Genomic DNA, 20124 nt, shown 5'->3' with positions numbered 1-20124 from the left:
CCCCGACAGCAGAGATGCGCAATGGAAAGTCACCCCACTCGTCTTGGCTAATGAGTCAACAGGGGCTACATTTTAAAGCCAGAGTAGAGGCTGGTGCCGTGGCTCAACAGGCTAATCCTCAGCCTAGCGGCACCGGCACACTGGGTTCTAGTCCCGGTCAGGGCGCCGGATTCTGTCCCGGTTGCCCCTCTTCCAGGCCAGCTCTCTGCTGTGGCCAGGGAGTGCAATGGAGGATGGCCCAAGTGCTTGGGCCCTGCACCCCATGGGAGACCAGGAGAAGCACCTGGCTCCTGGCTTCGGATTAGTGTGGTGCGCCAGCCACGGCGGCCATTGGAGGGTGAACCAACGGCAAAGGAAGACCTTTCTCTCTGTCTCTCTGTCCACTCTGCCTGTCAAAAAAAAAACAAAACAAAAAAAAAACAAAGCCAGAGTAGAGAGGCAGAGGGTTCAGTTGCCACTTGGGAGACCAGTCCTGGCCGCTCCCCTGCTGACACACCTGGAGAGGCCGTGGAGGAGGACCCGGGCACTCAGGCCCCTGGCACACATGGGGGAGACCCAGATGGGTCCTGGCTTCAGCCGGGCCCAGACCTGGTTGTTGTGGCCAATCAGGGAGTGAAACAGTGAAATTCTTTATTGCTCTGCCTTTCATCTGAGTAGATAAATCATTAAACAACAACAGCAAAATAATAATAATAATATAGAGACGGGCACTTGGTGCGGTGGTTAAAATGCCGTTTAGAATCCCGCGTCCCGCATGGGAATGCCTGGGGCAGAGCTCTGGCTCCACCTCCACTTCCAGCTTCCAGCTCCTGCGCACTGGGGGAGGCAGCGGGAGACGACTCAAGTGCCTGGGTCCCGGCCACACACGCGGGAGGCCTGGACGGAGTTCTGGGCTCCAGGCTGCGGCCTGCCCCAGCCCTGGCTGTTATGGGCATCTGGGTAGTGAAACTGGTTAGAAGGTCTCTGTCTCTGCCTTTCAAATAAAATGAAAATAAATACACAAAAAGTTATTTTAAAAAGTTATCGCAGCTACATTGCATATGTTCAAAAAGCTACGCTGGTGGGAAAGACCGGACGTGAGAGCTCACGGTGAGCCTCCAGGGATGGAGCCACAAGGTGCGCAGCAAACACGGGTGGCGGCTACGGGAGACACTGTGCGCATCAGCACCTGACACAGGCGCACCTGGGGTCTTCCAGAGGGGAGGGGGACACATGTGAAGACAGCAGCTGGCCAAGTTCCAAACTGCATGAAAACCAGGGACCTGCAGGTCCTCGGTGGAGTCCAGCTCGGGGAACTCCGCACACACCACGATGAGGCCCGGCGTGACCACACTGGTCAAACCAGCCGCACTGAGCTCGTGGCCCAGGCCGGGCTGTGCGGAGGGGCAGGGCCGAGGGTGGCCGCAGACAGCCCATCCCAGACAGCACCAGCCAGGATGGTGGCGGCACCGCAGACAGGCGGTGAGCGAGACGTTCAGACCCTCGCGAGCCCACAAGAAACGTTGCAGGAGACCCTCCTGCTGCTTGGGCTCACTCTCCGTCCACACCCAGGACACTAGGCTGCCCCGCCAGGCGTCCTCTATGCAGACGCGCCAAGGACAGACCCTGGCCACCAGGGGACGCCATTTCCACCGGCGTTTTCTGACGGAGCATTGGGGCTGGCTCCCGTGCAGGATCAAGTCCACCGGTTACATGCAGCTCTTAAGACGCCGAGCGCGTTCTTGGGAGGATGTGGGAAGACGTGCTATTTCCAGTTCCCCACTGCCAGTGTAGCCCAGATGCACAGCACAGGAGCGTGTTAAACTCAGCAGAGGGAGAGGTGAATCAGAACCCAGGGGTGGGTGGGTTTTCCAGAGAAGAGGGTGCAGGGCAAACCTAGACTGGCAGCAGCACCGGCAGCTCTCAGGGGTGACAGGAAAGCCACAGCCAGACCCATGAGCCCCGGGCGTGGGTGCGAGGTCGCGCAGGGCTTCCCGTGCTTGCAAGGCCAAGGGCTTTGAAAATTAATGACACACGGCATCTTCTCCCCACAGAGGACTTTACACCGCCCCGTAATGGCCCGCGATTAGAAGCTGGGCTGGGAACCAGTGTGTAATTGCCCTAAGTACCCTGCTATTAGCACACATCACCCCCTCCGAGTGCCGCGAGGGCAGAAGACGGGGTCCAGGGCTGCTTTCATCTGTGCGTCTCCAGATCACAGGCTCCAGCGGGTAGGGGACGTCGTCATGAGTATGTGGCAGGGCTTCACCACGCTCGCCGGGAGCATCTGGTGCCCGGCGCCCCAGAGCGCCGCTGTGTGCTGCCCTATTCCCGCCGCCCTGTCTCCACCGAGCAAGGCAGAGCCGGCACCGACATGGGCCTGCACTGGGCACGCTCAACACACCCCGGGCGATGCCCGTGAGCAAACGCACAGAGGTGCGGGCAGCACGCAGCTCGGGAGCGTGCGCCTTCCACACCACGTTCTCCGCACACAACACCGACGGGCAGGCTTTCGCTCTCCCACCGCAGAGACTGGGGGTCGGGCCTGCACTTCCGACAAGGCACACGACCTCTCGGGCGCTCTGGTTCACAGGAGGAGGCCTCGCAAAGCCACACCTCTAACTCTGAACCTGTCTCGGGCTCCTTCTCAACCTGCACTTACGATTCTTGCCCCGTGGTGTGGAGAAGCCCAGCTCCCGCCTGCTCCCGTGCACGCCCTGGGAGACGCCACCCCCGGAGGATGGAGCGTGATCGGCGGCCAGGATCGGCCACAGCTGCGGGGCCCGGGAAAGACCTCGGAAACCCAGGGAGGGTTTATTTCTGCTGACGCAAACAACACAGAGTGATACAAAGTAGGAACGGAACCCCAGCCTGTGGCTCCTGTGGCTGTTGGCTGCGCCACGCCCTGTCCTAGCAGTGCCCTGAGGTTCGGCAGAAGTGGCCCCCCCACAGGAGACCACGGGCCGCTCCCGGCTCAGGCGGGGCCCCCTCAGGCACTTGTGGACAGGGCCACTGGGACAAACCGCTGCCGGGCGCTGACAACTGAACGCCACGCTCGGGAACTGTCCCTGCGGCCCATGCGGAGCGTCAGATGTGAAAGCGGTGCTCGCAGCTGAACCGGCGCAGCTGTGGCTCCTCGGCTTCATCCCCTGCCCGCCGTGGTCAGCAGGAGGGAGCACCTGCACCCGCAGAGGGTGGGGCTCCATGGGGGGGGCGAGGCAGGTGCTGACCGGAGCCCGAGGTGGCCGCAGGTCCCCAGAGCAGGTCAGGGTGGACGCGAGGACACGGGAGCTGAAGACGGCAGATGGAGCCAGGCCAAGCAGGTGGGGCCTCTCGAGGGGACGAGGAGAGGACACGGACCGTCCCTGTCCCACCCAGGGAGGCCAGCATCAGGCTGCGGACCCGCGGCCGGGAGGACCGTGAATTGGGGCTGCTCTGAGCGGCTGTTTGCGGCACGCTACCAGCGGCCTGGGACGTGCTCAGCACACGCGCAGCTGGGGTCTCAGCCGCCCTCCCCGGTCACCACCACGCTCCTGTACCCCAAAGCCAGGACAGTAGACGCTCCCGTCACCCAGCCCCTTCCAGTGTCTCCCCAGGATGAAGGGGGCAGTGCCCACGTCGGTCTTCCTCACTGTGGGTCCGCTCCCTGTCCTCAAGGATACCGCGTGTCCTCTCAGCCCGGCCGCTTCCCCGCCCCGGGGAAGAGAAGGTGCGGAGCCCAGGGGGGCCCTCGCGGACGCCTCCCAGCGACACCCCGTTTTCCTCCCCGCTGACCTTGTCACAGAAGACCTTTATCTGGCAGCAGGCGCGGTGCACCGGCTTGTTGCTGCGGCTGCTGTAGCTGTAGGTGTCGATCTGAATGTTGAGCGGCAGGCCCTTCACGCCCTTCTGGGAGGAGAAGTCGGTGCTCAGGCAGTTCACGGAGATGAAGACCTGCCGGGAGACGGGCGCCGTCAGGGCAGCCGCACGCCAAGCGCCCCAAGAGGATTTACATTTCAGAAGTCACACAGGCATTGCTTTAAACCCATGTTTGGTCCCAGGATGGCAGATTTTAACATTTAGTTATTTGAAAAGGCACAGTTGCAGAGAGAGAGGGAGAAGGAGGGGGAGGGGGAGGGGGAGGGGGAGAGGGAGGGGGAGAGATCTTCCATCCACTGCTTCACTCCCCAAATGGCCAAAGCCAAAGTCTGGAACTCTATCCAGGTCTCCCACGTGGTCCAGGGACCCACACATTGGGGCCATCTTCTCAGCTTTCCCAGGTGCATTAGCGGGGAGCTGGATCACAAGTGGAGCAGCCGGGACTCGAACAGGCACCCATATGGGATGCAGGTCACCGGCCGCCCCACAACGCCAGCCCCAGGACCCGGACATTCAGAGGGCAGGTGGACGGCAGTGCCGCTCGCCCTGGCGGGGACGAGTGCCCCGCGGTCCCTGCTGCTGTCACTCCGGCGTCACCAGAGCGCGGCTCGTGCAGCTGCTCAGGGCTTAGGCCGCTCTCTGGGGTCTGCCTCTATCCGCTGGCCCAGTCCCGACACCACGGGCGAGTCTTTGGAACTTACAAGCCCCAAGCTCCCTGAGACGCCAGCGCCGCCTGTCAAGGCCTGCATTGCTTCCCGTTTGCTCTTGCTGGACTCCTGGTCAGGAGTCCCTGAGGGTCGAGGGCTCAGGGCAGCGCTCACCCTTCCCGGTGACCCCCACGCCTCCTCTTGGGCAGTGTCCCCGCCCAAGGCTTAGGCACGCACCAGATAAATGTAATCTGGACTCCTATCTGCCGAGCCTTCAGGATTGCCAAACACTGCTGCGGTCTTTGTTCAAGGAAGCTCCACGGAGATGGCCAAGGCGCCGGCTGCTGGACACTGCGGTCCTCAAGCCGGGGCGTGGGCTCCCCGTCGCCCCACCGCCCCACAGACGGCCACGGGGGAACGGCAGTGCCGAGCCAGCCTTCACCCCACCGCCCCACAGACGGCCGCGGGGGGACGGCGGCGCCGAGCCAGCCTTCACCCCACCGCCCCACAGACGGCCGCGGGGGGACGGCGGCGCCGAGCCAGCCTTCACCCCACCGCCCCACAGACGGCCGCGGGGGGACGGCGGTGCCGAGCCAGCCTTCACCCCACCGCCCCACAGACGGCCGCGGGGGGACGGCAGTGCCGAGCCAGCCTTCGTGTCTCATGGCTCAGCTTCCCAAGTGCTCACGCTGTAGCCAGCAAGGGGTGGTGGGCCAGCGCCCTTCCCTGTCAAAGAGGAAGTGGGGGCGCCACACCCGCCCGGCCGCTGTCTCCCGCGAGCTGCCTCACGCGTCACAGTAAAGCCAGATGCGCACCGAGGTGCTGCTGGATGGCGTCACCTCTTCTTTTTTTAAGATTTCACTTATTTGAAAGGGAGAGAGAGAGATCCTCCATCTGCTGGCTCACTCCCCAAATGGCCACAATAGCCAGGGCTGGGCCAGGCAAAGCCAGGAGCCAGGTGCATTAGCAGGGAGCTGGATTGGAAGTGGGGGCAGCAGGGGCACGTAGGATGCCAGCGTCCCATATGGCACCGCTTCGGTTCCTGGCTGCTCCACGTCTGGTCCAGCTCCCTGATAATGTGCCTGGGAAAGCGACAGAAGATGGCCCAAGTACTCGAGCCCCTGTCCCCCACGTGGGAGACCTGGGTGGAGTTCCAGGCTCCTGGCTTTGGCCATCTGGGGAATGAATCAGTGAATGGAGGATCTCTCTCTCCCCCTTTCTCTCTGCAAGTCTGCCTCTCAAATAAACAAATAAATAAATGTTGAAAGAAAGAAAGCGAACAGGTGCAGCCCCTCCACCACTTCTGCGATGCGGTTACACTGCTCGGGGCTCCCTGTCTTCTGGCTTTAGAATTCACTTCTGGTGCGTGAGCACCACTTAGTGGACAGTATTGGGTCTGCAGCCTGTAGGGTAAACCTGGGCGCATTTCAGACCGGCAGATCCTAGGGCCGGAGACGATGCCCCGCAGTCCACCAACGGCCCTAACCAGCAACAGGTCAGCTGGCAGCATGGAGTCCCTGGTCACACTAAGACACAGAGAGGCGCAGGTCTGAGTTCTGGAAGGGGAAGGCTGTGAGGACATGAAGCTGACAGAAGAAGGGGCGTGGGGGGAGCCGTGCAGGACCAGCAGGACCAGCAGGACTCCGCTCCAGACACAGGATATGGAGCCGGGACTTCACCCTCGTCCTAGCCTGCAGTCTGGTGCTGAGAACATGTCCAAGCCGTCTTTCATCCTGTGCCCTCACAACCCACCCCCGAGACTGGTGTCACCATCCCTGGAGCCTCTCTGAACCCTTGTCCTGCCTCACCTCCGGTCCCACTGCACCTGGCTGCTCCTGCCTCGCCCGGCCTGAGGTCCGGCGTCCCCACCCCATCCAGACTCCTGCCCGGGCACCGCTCAGGACGTGCCAGGCCCCGTGCTGGGCCTCCAACACTTGACACTCATCTTGCCAAGACAGTGGCAAATGACCAGGGGCTCCCAGGAGGACGTCCCTCCAGCCCGGTCATTCTCACCACAAGCCTCACCGCAAGCCCCACCACTGTTCGGCTAGCCCGGGCTGTCGGCTCCCTGGGACAACTCCTCTCAGGGCTGCATGGCACTTTACTTCCCTGGCTCCTCCCCAAGCTCAGGGGGCGGAGCTGTGGCCAGGCCCCGCCCCTTCCCCAGGGCAGCCCATCCTGCCTGCGACATTGCCTGTGCCTTCCACTGAATTCCTCTCCAATGAATAACTTTTAAAGACACACAGGCAAAAAGCGGCAAATCGGAAGTCCAACCACACCACAGAGAACTTGTGTGGGGGCGTCTTTTCTTACATATGTTTTAAAAAGATGTATTTATTGAAATGCAGAATTAGAAGGCGAGAGAGAGAATCTTCCATCCGCTGGTTCCCTCCCCGGATGGCCACAACACCTGGGCTGCGTGGGCCAGGCCGAAGCCAGGAGCCAGGAGCTTCCTCCAGGTCTCCCACGTGGGTGCAGGGACCCACACGCTTGAGCCATCCTCTGCTGCTTTCCCAGGCCATTGGCAGGGAGTTTTAGGTCAGAAATGGAGCAGCCGGGACTTGAACTGGCGCCCATACAGGATGCTGGTGCTGCAGGCTGAGGCTTTAACCTGCTGTGCTACTGTGGCATAGCTCCGGCCCCATCTTGAGTATTTTTATGAAAGGATCCAGGACAATCCAGGCCACCCACGCGCAGCAAGGAGGCGGTCTGCACACACGGCGAGCAGGCGGTCTGTACACACGCACACACGGCGAGCAGGCGGTCTGCACACACACATACACGGCGAGCAGGCGGTCTGTACACACGCACACACGGCGAGCAGGCGGTCTGTACACACGGCGAGCAGGCGGTCTGCACACACACGTACACGGCGAGCAGGCGGTCTGTACACACGCACACACGGCGAGCAGACGGTCTGTACACACGCACACACGGCGAGCAGGCGGTCTGCACACACGGCGAGCAGGCGGTCTGCACACACGCGCACACGGCGAGCAGGCGGTCTGTACACACGCGTACACGGCGAGCAGGCGGTCTGTACACACGGCGAGCAGGCGGTCTGCACACACACGTACACGGCGAGCAGGCGGTCTGTACACACGGCGAGCAGGCGGTCTGCACATACGGCGAGCAGGCGGTCTGCACACACACACACACGGCGAGCAGGCGGTCTGTACACACGGCGAGCAGGCGGTCTGCACATACGGCGAGCAGGCGGTCTGTACACACACGTACACGGCGAGCAGGCGGTCTGTACACACGCACACACGGCGAGCAGGCGGTCTGCACACACGCACACACGGCGAGCAGGCGGTCTGTACACATGTGCACACGGTGAGCAGGAGGTCTGCACACACGCACACACGGCGAGCAGGCGGTCTGTACACACGGCGAGCAGGCGGTCTGTACACATGTGCACACGGCGAGCAGGCGGTCTGCACACACGCACACACGGCGAGCAGGCGGTCTGCACACACGCACACACGGCGAGCAGGCGGTCTGTACACACGTGCACACGGCGAGCAGGCGGTCCGCACACACGGCGAGCAGGCGGTCTGTACACACGCACACACGGCGAGCAGGCGGTCTGTACACACGCACACACGGCGAGCAGGCGGTCTGCACACACGCGCACACGGCGAGCAGGCGGTCTGTACACACGTGCACACGGCGAGCAGGAGGTCCGCACACACGGCGAGCAGGCGGTCCGCACACACGGTGAGCAGGCAGTCTGCACACACGCACACACGGCGAGCAGGCGGTCTGCACACACGCGCACACGGTGAGCAGGCGGTCTGCACACACGGCGAGCAGGCGGTCTGTACACACGCGCACACGGTGAGCAGGCGGTCTGCACACACGCGCACACGGCGAGCAGGCGGTCTGTACACACGGCGAGCAGGCGGTCTGTACACACGCGCACACGGCGAGCAGGCGGTCTGCACACACGCACACACGGCGAGCAGGCGGTCTGTACACACGGCGAGCAGGCGGTCTGTACACACGCGCACACGGCGAGCAGGCGGTCTGTACACACACGCATACGGTGAGCAGGCAGTCTGCACACACGCACACACGGCGAGCAGGCGGTCTGTACACATGTGCACACGGCGAGCAGGCGGTCTGTACACACGTGCACACGGCGAGCAGGAGGTCCGCACACACGGCGAGCAGGCGGTCTGTACACACGCGCACACGGTGAGCAGGCGGTCTGCACACACGCACACACGGCGAGCAGGCGGTCTGCACACACAGCGAGCTGGTGGTCTGTACACACACGCACACAGTGAGCAGGCAGTCTGCACACACGCACACACGGCGAGCAGGCGGTCCGCACACACGCACACACGGCGAGCAGGCGGTCTGTACACATGTGCACACGGTGAGCAGGAGGTCTGCACACACGGCGAGCAGGCGGTCCGCACACACGCGCACACGGCGAGCAGGCGGTCTGTACACACGTGCACACGGCGAGCAGGCGGTCTGCACACACGTGCACACGGCGAGCAGGCGGTCTGCACACACGTACATGGCGAGCAGGCAGTCTGCACACACGTGCACATGGCGAGCAAGCGGTCTGCACACACACGCACACGGCGAGCAGGCGGTCTGCACACACACACACGGCGAGCAGGCGGTCTGCACACACGTGCACACGGCGAACAGGCGGTCTGTACACACGCGTACACGGCGAGCAGGCGGTCTGCAGTACACAGCGGGCATGGGAAGCAGGCGGCAGGCAGCTCGGTGAGCGATCGGACTCCTCCCGGTTATTCCAGGCCGTGGGGCTCCATCCCCAACCCCCAGCAAGTCACACTCCACGCTTTATCCCCAGCAATGGGCCCTTCACGAGAGGACTTCGTGGTAGTCCAACCCTGACCCGGAACCCCCTCCCTTCTCAGGCTCAGGACCCGATGCAGGGCAGAGAGAAGCAGGAGCCGAACCCCGGGCCTGGGCCCGCGTGGCGCTCAGAACCTCCCACTTCAGTGCACTTTTCTCCTGTTCTTAAAAAATCCATCCTTTGGCGCTGATGCTGTGGCGTAGTATGTGGGGCCTCCGTCTGAGGCTCTGGCGTCCCATATGGGCGCCAGTTCTAGTCCCAGCTGCTCCACTTCCCATCCAGCTCTCTGCTATGGCCTGGGAAAGCAGTGGAAGATGGGCCAAGTCCTTAGGCCCCTGAACCCATGTGGGAGACCTGGAGGAAGCTCCTGGCTCCTGGCTTCGGATCAGCACAGCTCCAGCCGTTGCAGCCATTTGGGGAATAAACCAGCGGATGGAAGACCTTTCTCTCTGTCTCTCCCTTTCTGTAACTCTGCCTCTCAAATAATATTTCATTTCAATAAAAAAAAACCAATCTTCCCAAAGTGTACAGTTTTCTAAATCCATCACCCGGCATCTCCTGGAGCCAGAAGGGCCCCAGACGACCCGAGTGGAGCCGTCAGATGCAGACGACAGCCTCTCTGTCTTCATGCTGCCTGGCTGCTTACTTCAAGGACAGGGGCACTGCTGTTCACACAGTCAGACCGCGTGAATGAACATCAGAAGACGGCACCAATGCTCCCCCTGAGGTTACCAGGAAACAAAAAGACCCAGCCACAGTGAGAGTGCCGGCTGCCCGGGTCCACGAGAGCGCCTCGGTCTCCAGGAACCCAAGGGGAAGGCAGCAGAGGCACGGGCCTCAGCGGAGGGTGACCCTGTGGGCTGTCATCCCCAGCGCCAGCAGGCACAGGAGCAGAAGCCGCACGTCCTGAGCTTCCCAGGGAGCGGCGCGGGAGCCGCACTGCACCAGCCATGTGGTCAGCAGGGGGAAGAGAGACAGGGGACGACGCTCACAGCAGAGCCCCCACCCAAGGAGCCCTCCCTGCAGCCGACGTGGGAGTGACCCCCGTGGCCCCTCGGCCCGGGGCGCAGGTCCGGCAGAACCCGCCAACCGTCCGGGCTGCAGGGGGCAGCCAGACGCCAACTCAACAAGCAGATTTCATCTGGGGAGGCACAGAAACATCTCCTCCCGCCGTCTAACCCACAGGAGAGCACTGACAGCGGTCAGAAGCCAAGTGACGGAAGTGAGCAGCGCGAGCCCACGGCCCCCGGGGGCTTCCACGAACCACACAGAAGGCCGCTCCTGGGCACCGGGTTTGTGATGCCGCTTCCAATCCTGCTTCCTGCTCACGCAGCTGGGAAGCCACAGATCAGGATCAGGTGCTTGGTCCCTGCCACCTACGTGGGCAAGGCGGATGGAGTTCCTGGCTCCTGACTCCAGCCTGGCCCAGCAGTGGCTGTTGCAGCCATTTGGGAAGTGAACCAATGGACAGATCTCTCACTCCTCACCCCCCATCCCTGTCCTCCCCCTCACTCTCTCTTTCAAACATCTTTTTTTTTTTTGGGGGGGGGGGTGGAAGAATGGGAGAAAGAGAGAGAGATGAGAGAGATCTTCCATCTGCTCACTCTCTGACAGCAGGGGCTCAAGCACTTGGCCGTCACCTGCTGCTTTCCCAGGTGCACTGCGGGGAGCTGGATCACAAGTGGAGCAGCCGGGACTCAAACTGGTGCTCACACGGGCTGCCGGCATCACAAGCAGCAGCTTAACCACGACGCTGGCCTCAGGCTCTTTTTTTAAATACAGTTTTCTTTTAAAGGGATCTGAGTGTGAAATGAAAACTGAGCGACAAGGCGTTCTGCCCGTAAGAGGCAGCGTGAGGTCGTGGGGGCTTGGCCATCTGGCCTGCGTGGCACCATCGCAATGCCTGGGCCAACCACAGAGGAGAACGAGAGCTACTGGCGGCCCACGTGGCCTTGCCAGCTGCAGGAAGAGCCCTGTCCGTCCCAGGTGGAGACGCCCTTCCTGCCCGGGGGAAAGCGGCCCACGGCCTCTCTCGCCACCGTCAACCCCGCAAGGCCAGATGCAAGGTTTGACAGCCACTTCCCGGTGCTCTCAGGACGGAGGTCGAGGGCAACTCCTGGGTCGTGGACAGGGACGAGGGAGAGCTGGGTCCCGGACAGGGACCAGGGAGAGCTGGCACCTCTGCTGTCACTCCACACCGCAGTGAGCACCCTCAGTCTTCGGGGGCAGGGACTACGCTGTTTAACTTTCTTCCAGGGTTCAGGGTGAACTGTCACTCCTGCGGGAATGCGTTATGTGCTGGTCACGAGACAGAAAAACCACAGGTATGCAAAAACCTACATGCTACATCCAAATCGTGTCTTCCTAAGTCTCAAATCCTCAGAAAACTTTGAGCAATAAACAAAAGCAGGGGCTAGCGCTGGGTCACGGCGATGGGGCCACGGCCTGCGCGCTGGCTCGCCGCTCCAAGTGCTGGTTTCAGGCCCAGCTGCTCCACTTCCAGCCCAGCTGTCGGCTAACGCGCCTGGTGGGTGCAGAGCCCGATGGGTCCTGGCTCCTGGCTCCCACCTGCCCCCTCCCAGGTGTAGCAGCCACCTGGGCAGTGAACCAGCGTTAGGAGAAGCTCTCTCTCCACCTTCCTCTCACTCTGCCTTCCAAATAAATCTTAGAAAAACAACAACTCTTGATTTAGAAAAGCAAACACACAGCTGAAACAGTCACACAAGTTGACCCCTCCCCCTCCCAGGCTCCAGCAAAGGACCCTCAACAACCAAACAGCTCGGATCAGGCGGTGAACTGGAGCGCGCGCACTAGCAGGCCAGGGACAAACGCCAATATCACACAGAACCCAGAACAGCTCGGATCAGGCGGTGAACTGGAGCGCATACACTAGCAGGCCAGGGACAAACGCCAAGGTCATACAGAATCTAGTGCTTTGTGCTCAGTGGGGAACTGTCAACAGCTGAGCCGTCTGTGCCTGGGACGAGGAGGGAACCTCTCAGCTTCCAAGACGCTGCCCGGGGACTCCGATCTTCCTTTCTGGCTGCATTCCCACCACGAGAGCAGCCACACGTCACAGCGCAGCCCCTGACCCTTGGCAGAGTCGTCCTGAGACCCGGGGAGTGCCGAAGGCTCCAGAGGTGTTCCCCTGCTTGCACACCTGGGGTAAAGTTTCCACGTCAGGCACAGCAAGACGTCAACAGGCAGTAAGGACGTGGACCGACGACCACTGTGATAGAAGCCACCTCTGCACTGGGCTGCCCGAGCATGACCGGGGCTGTGGAGAGGGGACCGCCGCACACACTGCCCCTAACCGTGTGTCCAGACCCCGGCCTGAGAAACATCTCTGCCCCATGTGCCCCGGCCTGCCCGACCCGACACCTGACCACAAACACTGGCGCCCAAGCCGTCTGGGACTCCACAGCACCCAGGTGCCTCTCTGATTTTAACGTCTGATCACCGGACTGAAAACGCGACACCAGAAATCCGCAAAGGGCCCCTAACCCCACAGACGCCCGGGGTGGGCACAGGGGGTCCTTCCTGTTCAGCCGCTCAGCTCTGTGTGCACACAGGCCTGCCCTGGGGCACCTGGCTGGTTCCTCCACCCACAGGTCCCCCGACCCTCTGTGCTGGGGCTTCCCCGCCCAGGGGCCTACGTGTACCGCTGTGGGGAGCAGCGTGGTGACGCCCGCCCCCCTGGGACTCTTGAATTTTGCGAGAACTGTGTCCTCAGACCATGGTGGCTGTGCCCCTCACTGAGGGCTGACCCCAGACTCCCACAGTCCAGTCTGACAAAGCTGGACATCGCTGTGACACGGGAGCCACACACATCCCCCTCTTACAGCGGACCCGACTCCTGTTTATTAAAGACTGATTTATTTACCTGAAAGGCAGAGTTAGAGAAAGAGGGAGAGGCAGAGAGACTGACCTTCCATCCACTGGTTCACTCACCAAATGCCCACACTGGCCAAGGCTGGGCCAGGCCGAAGTCAGGAGCCAGGAGCTTCTTCCAGGTCGCATGAGGATGGCAGGGGCCCAGGAACTTTTGAGCCACCTTCTGCTGCCTGCCCAGACACATCAGCAGGAAGCTGGACAGGAAGTGGAGCAGCAGGGACTCGAACTGGTGCCCATGTGGAATGCTGGAGTCTTAAGTGGTGATTTTACCCGCTACACCACAGCGCCAGCCCTGACCTGACCTTTAACGCTCAAGACCAATTGACAAAAGTGGTACTGGGGCCGGCGCTGTGGCACAGTCGGTAAAGCCACCACTTGAGCCTCCCACATGGGTACCTCTTTGTGTCTCAGCTGCTCCACCTCCTGTCCAGCTCCCTGCCAATGGCCGGGGAAGAGCAGCAGAGGGTGGCTCAAATGCTTGAGCCCTGCACCCACGTGGGAGACCTGGAAGAAGCTCCTGACTTGCACCTGGCCCAGTGCTGGCCACTGTTGCCATCTGTAGAGTGAACCAGTGGACAGAAGATCTCCCTGAGTGACCTTCAAATAAACAAACAAAAGAAAAGAAAGAAAGTAGGGCTGGCACTGTGGCATAGAAGGCAAACCCTCGACCTGTGGTGTTGACATCCCATTTGGGTGCTGGTTCGAGTCCTGGCTGCTCCATTTCCCATCCAGCTCCCTGTGGAAGATGGCCCAAGTGCTTCAGCCCTGCACCCACGCAGGAGATCCAGACTAAGTTCCTGCTCCTGGCTTTAGCCTAGCCAAGCTCTGGCCATTGCAGCCATTTCGGGAGTGACCCAGCAGATGGAACTCCTTTTGTCTCTCCCTATCTCTACCTGTAACTCTATGTCTCCAATAAATAAAATATTTTTAAAAAGAGAAGGAAGGAAGGAAGGAGGGAGGGAGGGAGGGAGGGAGGAAGAATGACGAAGGGACACTGTGCCACCCACGGCTCGGTGGTCAGGTGACCTGTTGCCTAGATTCACGTCGCCGTGCTTCTGTCTCCTCCAAGCCGGCCTAACCTCCTGCAGCGCCCAGCGGTCAATCAGGTTTTTACATCCTGGATGTTCAAGCTCCACTGAGCGGACAGCTAACCTGCCTCTGTGGGGCAGAGAGGGGCGCCCGGAGGCTCCCCCAGACCCACCGGGATACACAGGGCCACCACACGTTTCCTGTGTGTTCACTGCCATGCGGCCACGTGCTAGCGGAGAGCTCCTTTCTGCTATGAACTCGGGTACCTAAGAAGCCTTTCTCGACTCCGTAACGAAATGCGCAGGGCCCCCTCGCTGGCAGCTTCGGCTGCCTCTGCAGACGTGGGGACAGCAGCGCCGAGACCGGTGGCACCGGCTCAGATCCCGGCCTTCCACGCCGGCTGCTCCCACCGCCTCGGGTCCACTGGAACTCGCCACGGCTCCTGTGTGTGTGGAGGGGCGAGGGGAGCGTAGGGAAAGGCCCAGAACAGCCTGCCGAAGCTGTGTGTGTGTGTGTGTGTGTGTGGAGGGGCGAGGGGAGCGCAGGGAAAGGCCGAGAACAGCCTGCCGAAGCTGTGTGTGTGTGTGTGTGTGTGTGGAGGGGCGAGGGGAGCGTAGGGAAAGGCCCAGAACAGCCTGCCGAAGCTGTGTGTGTGTGTGTGTGTGTGTGTGGAGGGGCGAGGGGAGCGTAGGGAAAGGCCCAGAACAGCCTGCCGAAGCTGCCGCAGGCACAGCACTGCCTCCCGGAACTCCTGGCCGGGAGCGCTTTCCCTGGGAATCCCTCACCGGCTGTGGGCTGTAAGAAGGATCTGAGCAAGCGGACAGACGGTCAGGGAACCGGACTCTCCAGAACAGGACTCCCTGAGCCAGTCTGTCCACGGAGCAGTCGCAGCAGACTAATTACCCTGCCCGGAATTTCCTAGAAGGACGTTAGAAATGAGTCAAGTTGGGCCATGAAGAGAGAAGGAAAAGGCCAAGCGTCAGGAAGAGCGGTCCTGCTCCTGTGGGTCAGCCTCCTGGGACAGCGTCAGCCCACAGAGCCGACAGCGCCTGCTCGCCTGGGCCGGGCTACACACTGTCGCCTGCGTCCTGACCCACAGCTAGAAAGCTCAGGCGAGGTCTAAGTGCCTGGGGAAACAGACCAAGAGAAGATCTGTCAGCGGGCAGAAAAGGACGAGGAGCGGGGGTGCCTTAGCTACAGAGCTGCTTCAGAAAGCCAGAGCAGCAGAGCCCGGCGTCCGAGGACGCACCCGTCCCCGTCCCCGTGGCTCTCACAGTCCCCAGCCCTGGCTGTCTGTGTCTTTTCATTCCAGACGGCTGGCATCAGGCGGTGGCTGCGGCTCAGACTTCAAGACACAGTGACTGGGGCAGGGCCCCGGCCGGGCCGGTGCTCCTGCCTCCAACCCTGATGCTCCTTTGTAGAAACCACTCTGGCACGTGGAAGACCTGCTGGGCCACTCAGGGGAAAAGTGACCCTGATGGGGGCCGAGCAGGTTTGACACAGTAAAGGTCCCCTACCGCACACCACACAGCTCGGGCTCGCACACCTCCCACTTGCTTCACAGAAGTCACGGCACAGCGCCGGAGGGGCAGCTCCGGGGGGGCAGCCACAGCCACCCAGGACGCAGTCCCAGCTGCTGCAGGACTCGCCGTCCTGAAACCCCTTCTCGTGTTAAAATCCAACCAGGCCAAACACAGGCACAACACCCGTAACGTCCAGCTAGGATGCCACGCGTCTGCTGGGCTACAGGCAGAGACCCCAGATTACTCCAAGTTAGTTCTCCTCTAAACCGGTCAAAACCACGGCACTAAGACAGCTCCAAGCAGCTCTCGGAAACCTGAGGTCAACAGCGTAGTTTATCCCCGCCCCAGGTCCACTCGCGCTCATTAAAGAGAAGAAATCACTTGTTTTTATAATATGTTTACATGGAGTTTAAAACGTCAGCGTGTGTGGGAGGCGGTGTTGTGGTGTAGCTGGCTAAGCCACCGCCTACAACGCCGGCATCCCACACGAGCGCCGGTTCCAGTCCCGCTTGCTCCACTTCTGATGCAGCTCCCTGATAGTGCACCTGGGAAAGCTGTGGAAGGCAACCAAGCCCTGGAACCCCTGCCACCCACGTGGAGACCCGGACGGTGTCTCCTGGCTTCGGCATGGCCCGGCTCAGCTACTATGGCCACTTGGGGAAGGAGCCAGCAGATGGAAAACCATCCTCTCTCCCTTTCTCTTTCAAATACATAAGTTTAAAAAAAAAATAAAATAAAAACCACAAAACTATACAACTATACAAGTCACCAGAAGCCAGTGGAGTGGAGGCTAAGAAGCGGCTGTGGTTCGTGGCTGAAGCCTGGCTGGCTGAGGGTCACACAGCAGACCCCTCATCCAGATCAGCCGATCCCGCCCGCCTCCCAGCTCCTCCTGCCCTGATCGCATGTGCGGGCCCAGCTTGTCCACACTGCCCAGGAGGGAGGCCCGGGCTGAGTCATGTGCTCCACACAGGACCCAGTTCCACAAGATTCTCAGGGTGACCTGGGGGGCGTCAGACTTCCTAGCTACCGGGAGGCGGGGCATCTGGCAGGGGGTTGGGGGAGGTAGGGACCGTGTCCCACCGCTGGGAGCTGCAGATGAAAAAAGGGGAGGGGCGGAGGAAGGGCCGTGGGAAGAGAGAGGCTCCGACTTGCCGTCTTCCCACGTCTGGCAGGGCGTCTCCCGGGAGAGAAAACAGGCCTGGTGAGCAGCTGGGCTGCGGCCACAGCGCCGCCTGCCCACGCCACCCACGCGGCCTCCAAGTTTCCGCAGGGTGCAGGCAGCCAGGGAGGAGGGCACTAGCACAAACGGAGAGCAGGGACGGGAACGCCGGGGAGACGCTGCTCCCGGTGACGTCCAGAGCCAGCACCCGGTGAACGTCGGGTCACTTGGCAGACACGGTCATTTGGCACCTGCTGTCCCAAATACGCAGGTTTGTTCTGAAGCATGTGGAGCTGGTGCAGCTCTGACCCACAGCAAACACGGAGCACCTTCTGGCTCCACCAGGACAGCGCGGGTCCCCGGGGTGCTCGGCCAGCAAGATGACAACTGGAAGCTCTAATGACAAAGTGCCTCCCACTTAAAAAGATTCCAGATCAACGCGGAGAGGCCTCTGTGTCTGCCAAGGGACTAGGAGCTGCTGGGGCAGGGCTGCCACAGGAGAGGAACCCAGCCTCCAGGCCCAAACCACTTTGCCATCTCTGTTCTCGTCCCTTCAGTTCACCCAAAACCTCAGCCGGAGGCCTGGCTCTCGGGCAGAGACAACAGATTTAAAAAACAACCACAGGGGCCGGCGCTGTGGCGTTGCAGGTAAAGCTGTCCACAGTGCCGCCATCCCATATGGAAGCCGGTTCGAGTCCTGGCCACTCCACTTCCGATCCAGCTCTCTGCTGTGCCCTGGGAAAGCAGTAGAAGATGGCGCAGGTCCTTGGGCCCCTGCACCTGCGAGGGAGACCCGGAAGAAGCTCCTGGCTCCTGGCTTCGGATCAGAACAGCTCTCAACGCTGCAGCCAACTGGGGAGTGAATCAGCGGATGGAAGACCTTTCTCCCTCTCCCTCTGTGCCTCTCCCTCTCTAGCTGCCTTTCAAATAAATAAATAAATCTTTTAAAAAATCTTTTAAAAAATAAATAAAATAAAAAGCCACCACAGATGAGATTTCCTGTAGGGCCTGGGGGAAGAGGGTCAAGGTGACAAAGCTGTCAGAAAGGAGCTTCACAGAGAACCTTACTGTTTCCTACAGCGGCAGGATAAAAAAAAAAAAAAAAAAAAAAAAAAAAAGTGCGTGAGGAGAGAATGGAAAGCCGACCGAGGGACAGCGTGAATGACAGCTCAGCAGACACGGTGCTGGGAACCCGTTTCACAACCTCCAGGTTTCACCGCAAACCCCGGCTTTCTTCCACGGCCAAGTCTCTCTGGGCCAATCAGACACAGCTTGTGCCGGGCGCCTCCGGCCGTGCTCTCACAAACGTGTGCCATTGTTACCCAAGGATCCCAAAGCTGCCCCGATTCAGGGCGTTTTACCTCTGGACAGAGCCTGTGGCTCAGACAGCACAGGGCACACGCCTCTGAGTGCTTCCAAGCAGGTCCAACAGGCTCAGCTCAAAAAAAAAAGAAAAAAATCCCACGGCCCCTCTGCCCCACCCCCGCCCCAGGGTCACGCCCAGAGTGGTCTCCCCCCAAGAGAGCGCGCTTTGTGTCTGCTGACGGAAGCCTTCCCAGCAATCGAGAAGATGTTGTTATTTCCAACACTGATCAACTACAGCAATGAAGACAACTCACTTCCCCATAAGCAAACAGGACTCGCTCCGGGACTAACAGCCTGACGCTCACAGCTGTGCACGGTCAGACGCATGAAGTCCCTGGGGCCGAAGGAACCTCAGCTCAGGAGCCTGCATGGCCCCTTGGAGCTTTCCTGGCCTGGGAGAGGACGTGGACAGCCTGTCCAGGGGGTCAGCTCTGGGCCTGCTGGATGCTGGGAGTCCCGCGTGGGAACAGTGCTCTCCGGCTTCTTCGGTTTCGGCCTCTCGAGTTTTCAACCTCCGGCCCTCATTCAAGCGCAATCCCAAGTCAGATTCCTGACTCACCACCCTCCTGCCTCCTCCCTCCATTCACACTGGAAACTTACGTGGTGAAACCAACCCAACCTGTCCCTGCTCACTGCAACCACACACGGCCACACCTGTCTTAATGCACTCCAAGGGTGCTTCAGCAGAATGGAATCCCTGTAAATGCAGGCGTGAGTGCAGGCCAAACAAATTAAAACTTACTCTCACAATGAATCCCAAATATTACGCTGAGCCAAAACAACAACTGTGCATCCCACAAGCACACACAGAAATTCTTCAGTCCACGGTGCCAAGCGGCTACGCCCCTCCGTGACAGACCGAGCTCGGCGAGTCCCATCATCCCCAGCAGGAGCTCCATGGCCCCGCTGGGACGAGGGGTGGAGGGGAGGCCAGAGGCCCAGCCGGGCACCCAGGTCGGCTCCCCCCGGCACCCAGGTCGGCCCCCCGGTCTATTTGGTCCTCTTACCTCAGCGACAGGGGCCTTGGCTCCACCGCGGCCGACAACAATGGAGTCTTCCCTCCCCACGGGACAGGAGGCTGGGGCTTGCTCTGCTCCCTGACTGCCCACTCCCCTCTCCCAGCCTCCCAACTGGAGGTAGGAGATGGGCAGGACCGAACTGGCAGGAGAAGAGAAGTGGTGGCACTTGCTCTGTCACACATCTCACCCTGAGAGGGGATCGTGCCACCAGGAGAGAGCTGCAGCCCCCAGGGCCGATGCAGCTGGTGGACAGAGGCCCACGGCGACCCACCACCGTGAACAAGGCCAGGTTGGCGTCTTCCCACTGCTGCGGCAGGGGCGTGGCACGCGTCTGACTTCAGTTCTTTGCTGGTCCTAGTTTTTAACCCATGAATGGCGGTGACCGCACAACCCACCTTGTAGCTAAAGGGTTTCGATATCACCAGCAGAAAACACCCAGTTGCTATGTTGTTTCCCTGCAGCTCGTTAATCTGCTAGTGCTCAGGAAGACCCCTCCTCCCTGGGAGAAGTCCTGGGCCTGGCTTCGCACCACAGCCTCCACCCAGGACCCCAGACGCCCTGCGTCAGGGTGCCTTGGGCTCCGGGCGTGCTGGGCGTTGGCTGACTGTCCAGGCCTCGGCAGTTAGGCAGCACTCACCCAACAAGCAGAGAAACCCTGCCTTGGCACAGGGTTCAAGCCAGAGTCCACACGGCTGCTCCTCCCGTCTGGGCCAGGGTCTGCCCCGTGGGCCTCGGAGGCCTCCTCCCGGGGACACGGCGAAGGCAGCCGGGTGCCCACCAGTGCCTGGCACCCAACAAGCACTCA

At 61.1% G+C, this 20124-nt stretch overlaps 1 protein-coding gene across 1 annotated transcript in view; it reads right to left on the bottom strand.

The window, feature by feature from the left end:
• The window catches only part of GRHL1 (grainyhead like transcription factor 1), a 46290-nt gene that overhangs the window by 11012 nt on the left and 15154 nt on the right, over window positions 1–20124 (bottom strand). Inside the window, exon 9 of the mRNA XM_062210128.1 lies at window positions 3754–3912. Within this exon, the coding sequence (XP_062066112.1) occupies window positions 3754–3912 (159 nt within the window). The remainder of the gene's footprint in view (window positions 1–3753; window positions 3913–20124) is intronic.

The sequence above is a fragment of the Lepus europaeus genome, chromosome 13 (assembly GCF_033115175.1).
Source record: "Lepus europaeus isolate LE1 chromosome 13, mLepTim1.pri, whole genome shotgun sequence".
Lineage (NCBI taxonomy): Eukaryota > Metazoa > Chordata > Mammalia > Lagomorpha > Leporidae > Lepus > Lepus europaeus.
This window is presented reverse-complemented; position numbering and strand designations above follow the sequence as displayed.